This window comes from Panthera onca, chromosome D1 (genome assembly GCF_046562875.1).
Source record: "Panthera onca isolate mPanOnc1 chromosome D1, mPanOnc1 haplotype 2, whole genome shotgun sequence".
Lineage (NCBI taxonomy): Eukaryota > Metazoa > Chordata > Mammalia > Carnivora > Felidae > Panthera > Panthera onca.
This window is the reverse complement of record NC_138348.1, coordinates 10,929,862-10,943,608: the sequence shown is the minus strand read 5'-3', so window position 1 is coordinate 10,943,608 and position 13,747 is coordinate 10,929,862. Positions and strand designations below refer to the sequence as shown.

The window sequence follows — 13,747 nt, the reverse complement described above, 5'->3', positions numbered from 1 at the left end:
CACGATTGTGAAAGACAACAGTGCGTGCTGAAAAGACCCACATGTGGGTCCAGGAGAGGGTAGGCCTCTCAAGAACGGTGGGAAGAGGGGGCTGGTGAAACCCACATATGAAACAGTCTGGAAGCCCGCAGATATGTCTTCTGTTTCTGATCTGCACTTTGCTATTGAAAATTCTTGCAAACGAGTATCCTGTCCGAACACCACAGACCATCCTCCATTTATTTCCCGTCTAAATCTCAAGCCTAGTCTCTAATTTTTTGCTGCATGCCTCATGCACTATTCCGGGCTCCCAGGAAACACCATCAACAGGCATTTCTTCAGGCAATTTGCCAGCAGATGTGGTCTCATTTCACTGAGGGAGAGGCAAGCAATTTTAAATCCTGGCTCAAATGATACTTGGCTCAGGGAATCTCTTCCTTGAACGCTGCGTAGCCCTTATCAGGTAGAGTTGTTACAATCTCCTGTGTTTCCAGCGGCATCTGACATATTGGAGACCTGATCTCATTTATCTACGTCCTACTCTGCTAGCTTGTGAGGGTGAGTAGGGCCAGTGCTGGGACCATGGTATCCACCCCTGCATGCTCGGTGACAGAGCAGTGCCTGACCCAGAGCCTGATGTCCTTTTTGGATAAATATGTAAGTAAACGAGTGTTCTTTCTTTTCTTTCTTTCTTTCTTTCTTTCTTTCTTTCTCTTTCTTTCCATTTGCAAAACATTTATTATTTTAATTTAATTTAATTTAATTTTATTTTATTATGAATATAATTTATTGTCAAATTGGCTTACATACTCTTTCTTTCTTTCTTTCTTTCTTTCTCTTTCTTTCCATTTGCAAAACATTTATTATTTTAATTTAATTTAATTTTATTTAATTTTATTTTATTATGAATATAATTTATTGTCAAATTGGCTTACATACAACACCCAGTGCTCATCCCAACAGGTGCCCTCCTCAATGCCCATCACCCACTTTCCCTTCTCCTCCCCCATCCCCCCTCAGTTTGTTCTCTGTATTTAAGAGTCTCTTGTGGTTTGCCTCCCTCCCTCTCTGCTTGTAACTATTTTTTTCCCCTTCCCTTCCCCCATGGTCTTCTGTTGAGTTTCTCAAGATCCACATATGAGTGAAAACATGATATCTGTCCTTCTCCGATTGACTTATTTCACTCAGCATAATGCCTTCCAGTTCCATCCATGTTGCTGCAAATGGCAGGATTTCATTCTTTCTCATTGCCAAGTAGTATTCCATTGTATATATAAACCACATCTTCTTTATCCATTCTTCAGTTGATGGACATTTAGGCTCTTTCCATAATTTGGCTATTGTTGAAAGTGCTGCTATAAACATTGGGGTACATGGAAGGAGTGTTATTTCTTAATTCCAATAAGACATTGGTTAGGTCCACAGGTTCCCAGAGGCACAGTGGGAAGATGGCACATGGGTTAGTAAATTTCTGTCATGAAAGTTATGCTTGTATATCATGTAATGTCCTCTGTTCACACACATATCTCAGTTTCCTGGAGAATGAGGGGGGATTTTATCACATCTCAGAGACACTTGGCAGGTGACTGACTAGAGGTGCAATTTGTAGTATCTCATAGTTTAAGGAAGAGCCACTCTGGGTTATGTCTGTAGTTAAACTCAAATGAAACCATCCCAGATCTGTGAATCTTAACCTGTGCATTCATTTGTCTAGCTAGTTATGCTATTAAAATGAGCACCTTCATTCAGCTGGGACCCTAATTTAGACACCTTGCTCGGCCCGATGCTGCTTCGATCGGCCTATAAGATTTATTACCAAGTTCACGCCCCTCATTTCTCCATGGCCGCATCCTCACCATCACAGAAATCAAAGCAGCAGAGTCAGTGTAACATTTAGCAGCTCGTGGAGTCTTTCGTGTGAACACTTAGCTGCCACACTCTATCAGGAAAGGCCCACAGCATTCTTCCTGTCCAGTCTTGGAGCCTGTCTGCTGCAGACTCATACATATAGTGTCCAAAAGTCAGGAAGAGAGAGAAAGACAATAAATATTGAAGTCAGAGACCAATTCAGAGATCCAGAGGCTAAGACACACTTGCAGACAGTGTTTCAGCCTTTGTGCGTGAAGGCAAGTACACTTTAAACAGGGAAGACGGGGTGCCTGGGTGGCTCAGTGGGTTAAGCGCCTGACTTTGGCTCAGGTCGTGATCTCACAGCCTGTGGGTTCAAGCCCCGCGTCGGGCTCTGTGCTGACAGCTCAGAGCCTGGGGACTGCTTCGGATTCTGTGTCTCCTCTCTCTGCCCCTCCCCTCTCTGTCTCTCTCTCTCTCTCAAAAATAAACATTTAAAAAATTAAAAAAAATAAACAGGGAACACAGGCTTCTCAAGGGTACCTTTGGAAATCTTCTGGCACAGAAACGGCCAAGTAGAGAAAGCTCCAGAAGAGAAGAACATCTCTTTCTGTCCTGTGGTTCTCTCTCACCTTCTCAGTCTCCACTCAACTGTTTTTGTTTTTTGTTCTTTCTGGTTCTGTAAATGGTCCGGGTCGCAGGCGGGTCTATTCTCCAGGAGTCTCAAATTTCCTCATTCCATACTTGTCCCTGTTCAGTCCCTCAGTTTTGTTCTTCGATATAACAAAACCACAAACAAACCTACTGCTCTTTATCAGCTGGGAAGCTTATCTGTGGGACACATGCCTTGAGTATGAAGATAGTCATCAAGGTCATGAGACAACCCATCCTCACTGACCATCTGGAGCACACGACGAGAGGAAGCCCACCAAGGCTCATCGTAACAGCACTCTTCACGGGTGGCTCGCTCAGCTCATGAGAAAATGGACACAGAAAGTAGTAGCAGGGAAGGTCTTGCTTTCCCAATGCCACAAAGCCCCTCCAGGTAGGTACAGGCTACTGTTTTCTTTCTGTTCCCAGTGGGCCAGTGATAGTGACAGTGCCGGGGAGACGCCAATTCATGGATTTAGGCACAGACCCATCTGGTTTAATGAATACATCGAGTATAAAGAAGCTATCTGCTATACTTTGCCAGTAGTTCGTTCTCTCTGGGTGATGGGGAGGAAGGTTTTCCCTCAGCTTGGGAACTGGGAATAATGTGAACTTCCTCACAGAAGGACCTTATATTGTGGGGTTGAGGTAGGGGAGTTTCGTACTAACGAAGATTGAGATTTCTTGCCTCTGCATCTGAGGTGTGTTCAGGGAGAGAAAGTTTTCAAAACAACCCTGGGCTCATCCCTGGTTTAATCTTTGTGAATCTCCTTCCACGGAATCCTGTCCCACTGTTTAGAGAGAAAACAGGGGGTGGCGGGGAAGGTGCATAATTCAGTTTTCCTTTGAATACTGAAGATGGGCATGTTATTAAGACTTTCCTTTTAAAGATTTTAGGAGAGGCTGATGACAGAACTTTGGGAATCAATATTGGACTGAATATTATTGCAAAATGTTAAGTATATTCCAAAGTTTTAGAAGGGACAGTAGCTCTGGTTAGCCTCCTCTGAGGCTGAAAACAAGAATAGAGATTTAACCAACCCTTAAAAACCATTCCTTTGTGCACATGGTGAGTGTGTCGTTGGCAAAATATATTCAGGTCCATTTCTGGGTTAAAAAGACTGAGAGACACATAGGTAAACGCGTCTGTTTGCTTTTATGTTTATTTATCAACGTAGATCACTGAGAAAGAAGTTGGTAGTGACCCCACACCAAGAATAAGAAGACTTGGCTCATTTTTTGTTCCATTTTGTTCATCTAATCACTAGCCAGACAGTGATCTTGGCCACTAACTTTGACTCAGTTTCTTATATATTATAATGAAGACTTTCACTGAAAGATTGTTTTTGAAAAAATAGTCAATCCCCGCCCCCCCATTCCTGTCAGTTGAGAACTTCACAGAGAGAGAATTTTCTCATGGCTGAATTTCTGCTTAAACTATACAGCGTGCCCCAGATCGAACTTTCGGAAGTATCTCTCCATGATAACGCCTTACGGGAGGAGGCTGCCTCAGCCCCACCAAGCCGTACCTGGCTGAGGTTTTTGAGGAGGGAGCTGGAATTCCTGGGGGTGAGTGAACATCTTCCCACATCAACCAGAGTAGAACTGGCTCTACTCTGAGCCAGAGTATTTGGGTGTATGAACAGTTTCCCCACTTGGATTCATGAGGCATGAAAAACCTGGTAGATGAGGAGACAACATGGGGCCCGGTTGAGTAGAGAGAAGCATTTCCTCATGAAGACTAGGAGAAGAATGGCAAAGAGGATCTGCCAACACTGGTCAGTTGCTGGTGGGTTAATATCATGAATATCAAATTAATAATTGTTGTCTGCACCTCGATGGAAAGAACAATTATTGATGTCTACCATGACTATGTAAATAGAGGCACATGAGAAATGCATTGGCCATCCCTGCATCAGATCATGCCTGTATCCATTCTTAGAGGGGCCTGATGATTCTAGAAAATATTGCATTTGAATTCTGTCTCAGGATGGCTTAAGACACCCAAGCAATTTCTCATGTTTGGCCTTCATCATAAGGACTTTGATGCAGTCTTGAAAAAATATCTTCTTATTTTACAAAACATATGCATCTTTTTCTACAGGTAACACAAATTCTGATTGCTTTGATATGTCTTTGTTTTGGAATGATCGTCTGCTTTGCGATCAATGTTTCCGAATTTAAGGAAGATTTTTTTTCATCATTTAAAGCAGGCTACCCATTCTGGGGAGCAATGTTTGTGAGTAAACATCTACAATTGCCTCTGAGATAACACTGCCTGTAGCTTTTCTCTTGCCCACATCAGATCTAACCAACTATTTATTCTAGTATTTAGAGTATATATATATATATATATATATATACACACATATTGCAGTTTACAAAGCACTTGGGGTAAGCACATTAGTACTCTTTTATCAGATGAGAAACCTGAGATTAATAAAAGTGAAATGAATTGCCCAAGGGACATTTAGCTAATAAAAAATGAATCGAAACTTTCAGAATCCAGGGGCGCCTGGGTGGCTCAGTTGGTTAAGCGTACGATTTCAGCTCAGCTCGTGATCTCATGGTTCCTGGGTTTGAGCCCCGCATCGGGCTCTGCGTAGACACCTCTGAGCCTGGAGCCTGATTCAGATTGTGTCTCCCAATCTCTCTCTGCACCTTTCCCTCTTGTCTCCTCTCTCTCTCAAAAATAGAGATCAACATCAAAATAAATAAATAAATAAATAAATAAATAAACATTCAGAATCCAATTCCAGAAAAATATCCCTCACACTATTTGTCAGTCAAGTTATCTTCGTGACGGCAGGAGGAAGAGACTGAGGAGGTGAGGAGGACAAGGTCAAACAAGGCCAAGGGCATCTGATAAACTCATACTATGTCCTGGAAACTCTTTTAGGTGCTTTCTCATTGTATCTCCTTTTAAAAAAATATTTATTTATTTATTTATTTATTTAGAGATAGAGAGCACAAGTGGGGGAGAGGGACAGACAGAGTAAGAGAGAGAATCTGAAGCAGGCTCCATGCTCATGACCCTGGGATCATGCATGACCTGAGCCAACATCAAGAGTCAGATGCTCAACCAACTGAGCCACCCAGGCACCCTTCCATGACTCTTTTTGAACCTTTGCCATATTTTGACACGTCTCTCTACTGTCCTTCATCCCATACACTTCGCTTATTAGGTGTCTCTCTACCCATCATACACTCTGAACCTTTGAAATTGTTTTTAATTTGTGCTATTGATTTATATTTTCAAGAAATCTTTACCCATGTACATCTTCATAATTACTTTGTGTCTACATGACCTACGTGAGACCCAAGATATGCATGCCACAAACACATGCTTCTTGCCCAAAGGGGCTGACACTCTAACACACAAGATGCTCATACAAACAGATAATTACAACAAAATGAGAGCCATTTTACAACAGTCATGTACCAGGTCTGCTGGACCTTGCTACTCCAACAGTAACTCATGGATTGTCAGGATAAGCATCACTCGGGAGCCTGGTAGAAATGAAGAATCTTACGCCCCCTCCAGGACCTACTGGATAAAAGTCTGCATTTTGCAACAGACCCATAAATACGGACAACAAACTGGAGGTTGCCAGAGGGGAGGGGTGTTGGAGGATGGTCAAAATGAGTGAAAGGGAGTGGGCAATAAAGACTTCCAGTTATGGAAGGAATCAGTCGTGGGAATAAAAGGCACAGCACAGGGAGTATAGTCAGTGGTATCGTAATAGCATTGTACGGGGACAGATGGTAGCTATACCTGTGGTGACCAGAGCGTAATGGATTGACTTGTCGAATGACTATGTTGTATGCCTGAAACTAATGTATCATTGTGTGTGTGTCACATATACTTCAATTAAAAAAAGTAATCTGGGAATGCCTGGGTGGCTCAGTCAGTTAAATGTCCAACTTCGCCTCAGGTCATAATCTCGTGGTCCATGGGTTAGAGTCCCATTGTTAGCACAGAACCCACTTCAGATCCTCTGTCCCCCTCTCTTTGCCCCTTCCCTGCTCTTTCTCTCTCTCAGAAATAAATAAACATTAAAAAATAATAATCTGTATTTTAACAAGACTGTCACATGATTCATATGCACACTTAATTTTGAGAAGCACCCTATAGGACATAAGAACTCAACAATGATGAGCTTATGGGAAATATTAATACATAGCTTTATAGAGTACCCACAACTTAACCTTACATTTGGAGGATAGGGGAGAAAGGGGAAGTAAAGACAGACAGAGACTCACTTTATTTCTCCCTTCCTTCCTTTTGAACAGTTTGCTATTTCCGGATTTTTTCCAATTCTGTCTGAAAAGAAATATGCCATATATCTGGTGAGTTGCAATTCTGTCTTTATCCATCTGTGAGAAAATAAGAAAAATGGAATTTTAAGAGTCTTGAGGGAGATGTGCCATCATCTCCCCTATAATGAGTGAATGTGGATGTGGTTTTTTTTTTATCCAATCTACTTTGTGTTGGATATAATCATTAAAAATATAACCATTACAATATCAATCGTCTTCTTAAAAAGACAGTAAAGCATCAGTACCTTGACACTTGTTTTAAGAAATATCCCCACACTGGGCCTTGTCCTTGTGAGTACAGTCATATGATCAAATGGATGATTTGTTTCTTTTTTTTTATTTCCTTTTTTTTTTTTAACGTTTATTTATTATTAAGAGACAGAGAGTGAACAGGGGAGGGGCCGAGAGGGAAGGAGACACAGAATCAGATGCAGGCTCCTGACTCTGAGCCGTCAGCACAGAGCCCGACGCGGGGCTCGAACTCACGAACTGCAAGATCGTGACCTGAGCCGAAGTCGGGGGCTTAACTGACTGAGCCACCCAGGCGCCCCTGATTTGTTTCTGATTAAGGAGACTGCTTGAGGAGAGATGATGTGTGTCCACAAGGGCCTTCCTGACTACAGTCCTAGCAAGAAGGTTATAGATGCTTAGTAAACAATGAGTACATCAACCAGAGTAGAACTGGCTCTACTCTGAGCCAGAGTATTTGGGTGTATGAACAGTTTCCCCACTTGGATTCATGAGGCATGAAAAACCTGGTAGATGAGGAGGCAACATGGGGCCCGGTTGAGTAGAGAGAAGCATTTCCTCATGAAGACTAGGAGAAGAATGGCAAAGAGGATCTGCCATTCCTTTTTCAATTTACATTTGGAACCAAGGCATAATTTACTGGATGCAACCAGCCGTAAGAATGCAGGGAGGTCTACTGAATGCACTGGCAGATGGAAGCCCAGGTCTGAGTGTTGTCCTTCACCATCAGGTGTGGGGAAGCCTGGGAGCAAACACCGTCAGCAGCATTGTTGCAGGAATAGGAATCTTCATCCTGACCATCAACTTGAAGAGTTGCTGGCCTCATATCTACAACTGCCAGGAAACTCATGGAGATGACTTCTGCTTTGTGGCTTGGTTTTCCACCGTATGTATTTCTTGTGGAAGTGCTAAGATTCTGACTCCCAATCCAAGTAAGAGCTCTCTTTCCCTTTTCCGTGAACCCCATCCTCTGCTGTAACCTCTATCACATAATGTAGTGTTCTGGGGGTGCATGTATGGAGATGCTGGCTGCTGACCCCTTCCCAGCTGAATTCTGTGAGGTTGGAGTCACCTGCCTGGACGACCATCGTGTGGTGTCCCCAAGCGTATGTCACTTCATTGGGACTGATCACGTTGACGGGGTGATGAAATCAGGGGCTGCTATAATGGAGCACATTTTCAGGGCACCTACCTTGTGACTCCACTTGTCTTGTTGGTTATTGTTCAACAGGAGATCGTGGCAATGATCCTGTTTCTCACCGTCCTGGGGTTTTGTAGTGCTGTGTCACTCATGATCTATGGCCTTGGAGAAGTATTCCAGAAAAAGAAGGTAGGTAGAGGCCTGATAATCCTGAATGACAAACTGAAGAATTTGAGCTTCATCTTAAAAGTACGGCCTGGATCTCTGGGAACGTTTCTTCTAGAAAATTATTTCTTCATGTTTCAGTATTTTGGTTCCCAAATCTCGTATTTTAAATCACATTTTTCTACTTGTAAAAGCCCCAATCTCCGGGTATATCCTCATGACTGAGCATGAGGAAAGTAGAGTTTTCATAATTTTAGAAAAGGCTGTGGGTTGAGCATGAGAGACAAATGTGAAAGTAGCATGTGATGGAACCTCCCAGGTATCTGGGCTTATTTTCTCTTCCAGAATAGGTCCCTCATATGTGTTCCTACTCTCTCTTTTTTCTTGGCTTTCACCTTCTTACTTGCTCTGAAGGCTCAATTTTCTTTCCTTCCTAATTCATGATTACCAACTACATTTCTGCTTGCCTTACCCATCCATTATACCTTTGATGTATGAAAAGAACTCACCAATACTTGCACAAGCACTGACTCAAATCTTCCAGATGATACACACTCCCTTCATCTGTCCATTTGCCAAAGCATTCAAGTCTGGTGGCCTTTTTTTGTTTTGATCACTTGCCTCCAAAGATAAATAAGACAGCAGATATACCAAAGTTCAGACACAGTAGTCTCACCAGCTTGTTATTGACTGATGTAATTTCTCCTGGGCCCACTTGGCCAGCCAGTCTGGCTTGGTTTATTGGAGATGGAAGTAATAATTACAGTGTAATGAGAAAGAGAGTGACACTCAGAAAGTCAAAAGAGATGAGATAGATCTCTCAAACAAGTCGTCTAGTGGTGGAAAATTCCTGGTGATTAATATTAAATCATTTTTCCCTCATCAGATTCCAGAAGATCGTCTTTATGAAGAATTAAACATATATTCGCCAATTTACAGTGAGTTGGAAGACAAAGGGGAGACATCTTCTCCTGCTGATTCATAAGAATTATGTGTTCAGAACATTCTGACTCACAGCAAAAGGTCTAGAAAAAACCAAGATCTTTGTTTAAGGGGCTACCGACAAAATTTCAATTCTCTCTATGGTCTGCCAGTTTTACATTAAGATTTATTCTCCAGATGGTAATACTCTATCTGTTGTTTCTGCTCACCTAGACTCCCCCTGCCTCACCCATTTTTAGATATGATTGACTCCTATTTTTCTTGTTTTCTATTGCTGTCTCGTACCTACTTTTGTGGGAAGTCAACAAATAATCAGTTAGCATTTACTCTGTGCCTATAATGGCGCAAATAGAGGAAACAAGAGGAAGTCTGGTTGAGAGATGAGTTAAACTTTGACAGTTCGGTCATGTTTGGTTCTTAGCCCTTTTCAGAGTTCGTAAGGGCTACAGATGTGCGTGATATATGTCCCCCTACTGGACTGTAAGCACCTAAAGGACAAAGCCCATTCAGCAAATGTATACTGAGGACCAAATAAGTGTTCTAAGTTTTCCACACTTGTCTCTTTCGCTTCATGTTTCCCAGTTTCCTATATCATGGGAGCTCAAAGTGTATTTATGGAGTGGATGGGGGAACATTCGGAGAAGATATACCACTGGGTCAGGTGCCAGGTTGAGTTGCGAAGAAGAAAGAAATTACTTTAAGGTGAATTTGGAGGTGAGAAGGAGGCCAATTGGCAGATAATTAGCAATAGGAATATAGTCAGATGGAAATTTGAAAAGAATTCTATTCTATTAATCATTTTGGTGGATGTTTATCACATCAGCTTAGCAATGGATGCTTCCTGCTTATGTTTGATCTTATGTGGAGAGTCCAACATGGAATGTTAGAAGGATCACAGATCTTAGAAAATGCATTGGAATCCCAGGCCTATTGCTTATTAGTTGAGTGGGTTGTGGGAAGTTATTTAATTTTTTTTTTTACTTAATCTGGTTTTTCTCATATGTAAAATTAAGACATTAGGAATAATTTACCTGCCAGGATTAAAGGTCTATTGTGGGAACACACACACACACACACACACACACACACACACACACACTTAAAACTAACTCAAATGGCCCCACTCTCTAATTCCACTTCAATTTTCTCTCTTAAATACACTGTGTTTGACCATCTCACATCAGCACCCCAACTTGAAACGTTCTGTCATCTCTTCTGTGCTTGCTTGAATTTCTTCTTTCTTCAATCCCTACTTTAAGTCCCTCCTCATTCTTTAAGGTTTTCCAGTCAAAATTGTTCTTTTCTCTAAATGATAATTTTTTTTCAAACCAAATACTCACACACACACACACACCTTACACTATATACAACTTCCACATGCAAATATTTTTAATGGTTATTTATTTATTTTGGGGAGAGAGGGAGTGAGAGAGAGAGAGAGTGGAAGGAGTATAGAGAGAGGGAGAGAGAGAATCCCAGGCAGGCTCTGCATTGTCAGCACAGAGCCCAACATGGGGCTCAAACTCATGAATCTGAGCAGAAATCAAGAGTCAGATGCTTAACCCACTGAGCCACCACCCAGGTGCCCCTCCATATGCAAATACTTTACATCCCCTTAATGATCATACATTTTTTTCAAAGACACAAAGTCTCACAAAAATCTGTATATTTTCTGAATCATTCATATTTCACATTCATGGACACAATTTTGTTCAATAATGTTTGCAGAATGATGAGTGAGCAGTGGGGAGTTTTACTAGGTTACTCAGTATCTGGTGACATGGATGGGTAAAAAAAACAGGAAAACCATAAATGGAAAGATCATTTAATGAGGAATTTGAAATGAAAGAAGAATAAATGAATGAGGACTTGAGATTAAATGGAGTCAGTGGGGATGGAGAGAAATGGTCATACCTAAAACATGGAGTGAAAGAGAAATTGGTAGACGTTGTTAACAAGTTGAATTAAAAGACAAGATTTGATAAGCGATTGGTTGATAAACACATTCCGTCACTGGGTCTAAGGTCAAAGGAGAATACCTGGTAAGTGTGTGTGAAACATGGATTGTCAGAAATATGAATTGATGAATCTGATGTAGGAAGTCAGAAATATGAATTGATGAGGGGTGCCTGGGTGGCTTAGTCAGTTAAGTGTTTGACTTTTGATTTTGGCTCAAGTCATGATCTCATGGTTGTGAGATTGAGCCACGAGTTGGGCTCCTCACTGGTGGAGTCTGCTTAGAATTCTCTCTCCCTTGCCCTCTGCCCCTCCCCCACTTATGCTTTCTCTCTCTCTCTCCCTGTCACACAAAAAAAGTATGCATTGATGAGGGAGGAGCACCTATAGACCTAAATTAGGCTCAGTCTTAGGCTTTTATTTTTAGGAGACAAAAAAGAAATGCAGTAGAGAGAGCCTGATGGCATCTAATACAGAGTTTTGGTCAAAATGAAATTTGGTGTCATTATTGGAGAGATCATTAATGAAGCAGATTAATACTCTGGGGGAATTATTTTGAGATAAAAGGGAAGCCAAGTTAACTTTCACATGCCTATAATCACAGGGGTGATGGGAAGGACAAAATTCTAGGGTAGAAGATACAAGAATTAGTCAGAAAAGTGCATTGTGGAACAGTAGACAGCAGGTAGTTCAAAGTAGAGAGAGGTCAGATAAAGAGAGAATAACTCACCAGCTCAGACAGCATCTGCTGGCAGGGTGAGAGAGAAGTCTACAAGAGACGTCTTGTCCTGGGTGTGGTAGGCAAGAGAGAAGTCTGCCTCCAGGTGAGGCACAGAGATGGGGAGAGAAAGTAGCAATGGTGAATGAATGCCAGAGGTGCAGAGAAATTTGAACCAGGGGCTGGTGGTGAGTAAGTGAACAGAACATCTGCAGAAGCATTTAGAAAGAGACAATGCAGGTGTATGTGATATGAGAAGTAAGAGAATAGATTGCGAATCAAAAATCACAAAGAAAAATAAGCAAAATGATTACATTGCTGTGGATGTTTTTGTTAGTAAGAGGAGGAAAAAATAATTCACATCTTTAGCCTAAGCAGATGAGTCCTGTGGAGGGTCAGAAGAGTCATCTTGGGGCATTATTCACAAGTCATTAATAAAATAATTATGTTTTATATACTTTGCCAAAATTAAAAAGTGACAGGGAGAGATTAATTTCCCCAGGCCATAAAAGTGATCACATAACCACACACTTGGTATGCTTAATCTAGCCTTAGGACCTCGGGTTTTCTACTTTCATTTTTCTGAAATAAAATTGTGTTTCTCAAAATTTGATAGCAACATGAAAATATACCCTTTCACTGTGTTGCTTGTTACATTGTATCACCATTCTTGATCACATCGCTTCCATGGCATATATATTCCCATCCAAACTCCAAAGCCTGGTCTACCAGGACCCCTAGAAATGGATTCAGTCCGGGGCGCCTGAGTGGCTCACTCGGTTAAGCATCTGACTCTTGATTTTGACTCAGGTCATGATCTCATGGTTCATGAGTTCAAGCTCTGTGTCAGGCTCTGTGCTGACAGTGTGGAGCCTGCTTGTGATTTTCTCTCTCTCTCTCTCTCTCTGCCCTGCCCTTGTTTGCTCTCTACTTCTCAAAATAAATGAAAATAAACTTAAAAAATGCAAAAAAATGAAAAAAAAGAGAAATGGATCCTTTACAATTGTACATTATCATTCTTTCTCTAACTCAATTCATATTTTAACCATGTTATTGACTATATCTTTCCTGTGTATATGACACAATTTTTGTCTCAAGACCATTCTGATAGTTGTCCTGCCCCCTGCCTGCCTTTTATCATATGCCCACTTCAGGCATACCCTGAGCACGCAACTGGCCTTCTTCACACATTCATTGCTTCAAATTATCTTTCTAAGAATTTCAACTTGAAAGTCATCTACTCCATGAAGACTGCCTAATGCACACCTATTCATCCAGCCTTCATTTTTTGCTTCATAACCACTTTACCCTGTGATGCGGTATGTGATCAATAATTGTTAGTGTACTTGTGATCTTCCTGATGTATCCTCAATTACTAGTATTTGTGCAATAAATTGAAATAATTTCAGTTGATTTCTTATCTGTGTTTGTATTTGTGTTTGAGGGTGAGGGTCTGACCAAGGATGACAGAGAATCAAAGCACCAATTCAATTGCCTGGGACCAAGAACAGGGTGTGGAGTCCTCTTTTTTTAATCAATGTTTTATCAAATGGAACAATCTATAAATACCCTATGGACAGAAAACAGTTGTAAGAACAATTGTCAGCCATGTCTTGTCAATAAATGGTGGGATAAAGGGTTAAAGAAATTGTTATCATGAACCTCATTTTGGGGCGCCTCGGTGGCTCAGTCGGTTAGGCATCCAACTTTGGTTCAGGTCATGATCTGGCAGTTCATGAGATCGATCCCCGCATCGGGCTCTGTGCTGACAGCTCAGA

General features: G+C 41.5%; 1 protein-coding gene across 1 annotated transcript; it reads left to right on the top strand.

Annotated features, from left to right (window-relative positions):
- Nucleotides 1–2,598: 2,598 nt before the first annotated feature.
- Nucleotides 2,599–13,382, top strand: LOC132661817 (high affinity immunoglobulin epsilon receptor subunit beta). Its single transcript, XM_060606770.3, has 7 exons — nucleotides 2,599–2,872; nucleotides 3,924–4,047; nucleotides 4,583–4,717; nucleotides 6,772–6,828; nucleotides 7,778–7,933; nucleotides 8,279–8,377; nucleotides 9,240–13,382. The coding sequence occupies exons 1-7, from the start codon at nucleotides 2,811–2,813 to the stop codon at nucleotides 9,336–9,338; spliced, it is 732 nt and encodes a 243-aa protein (XP_060462753.1). The 5' UTR covers nucleotides 2,599–2,810; the 3' UTR covers nucleotides 9,339–13,382.
- Nucleotides 13,383–13,747: the final 365 nt, after the last annotated feature.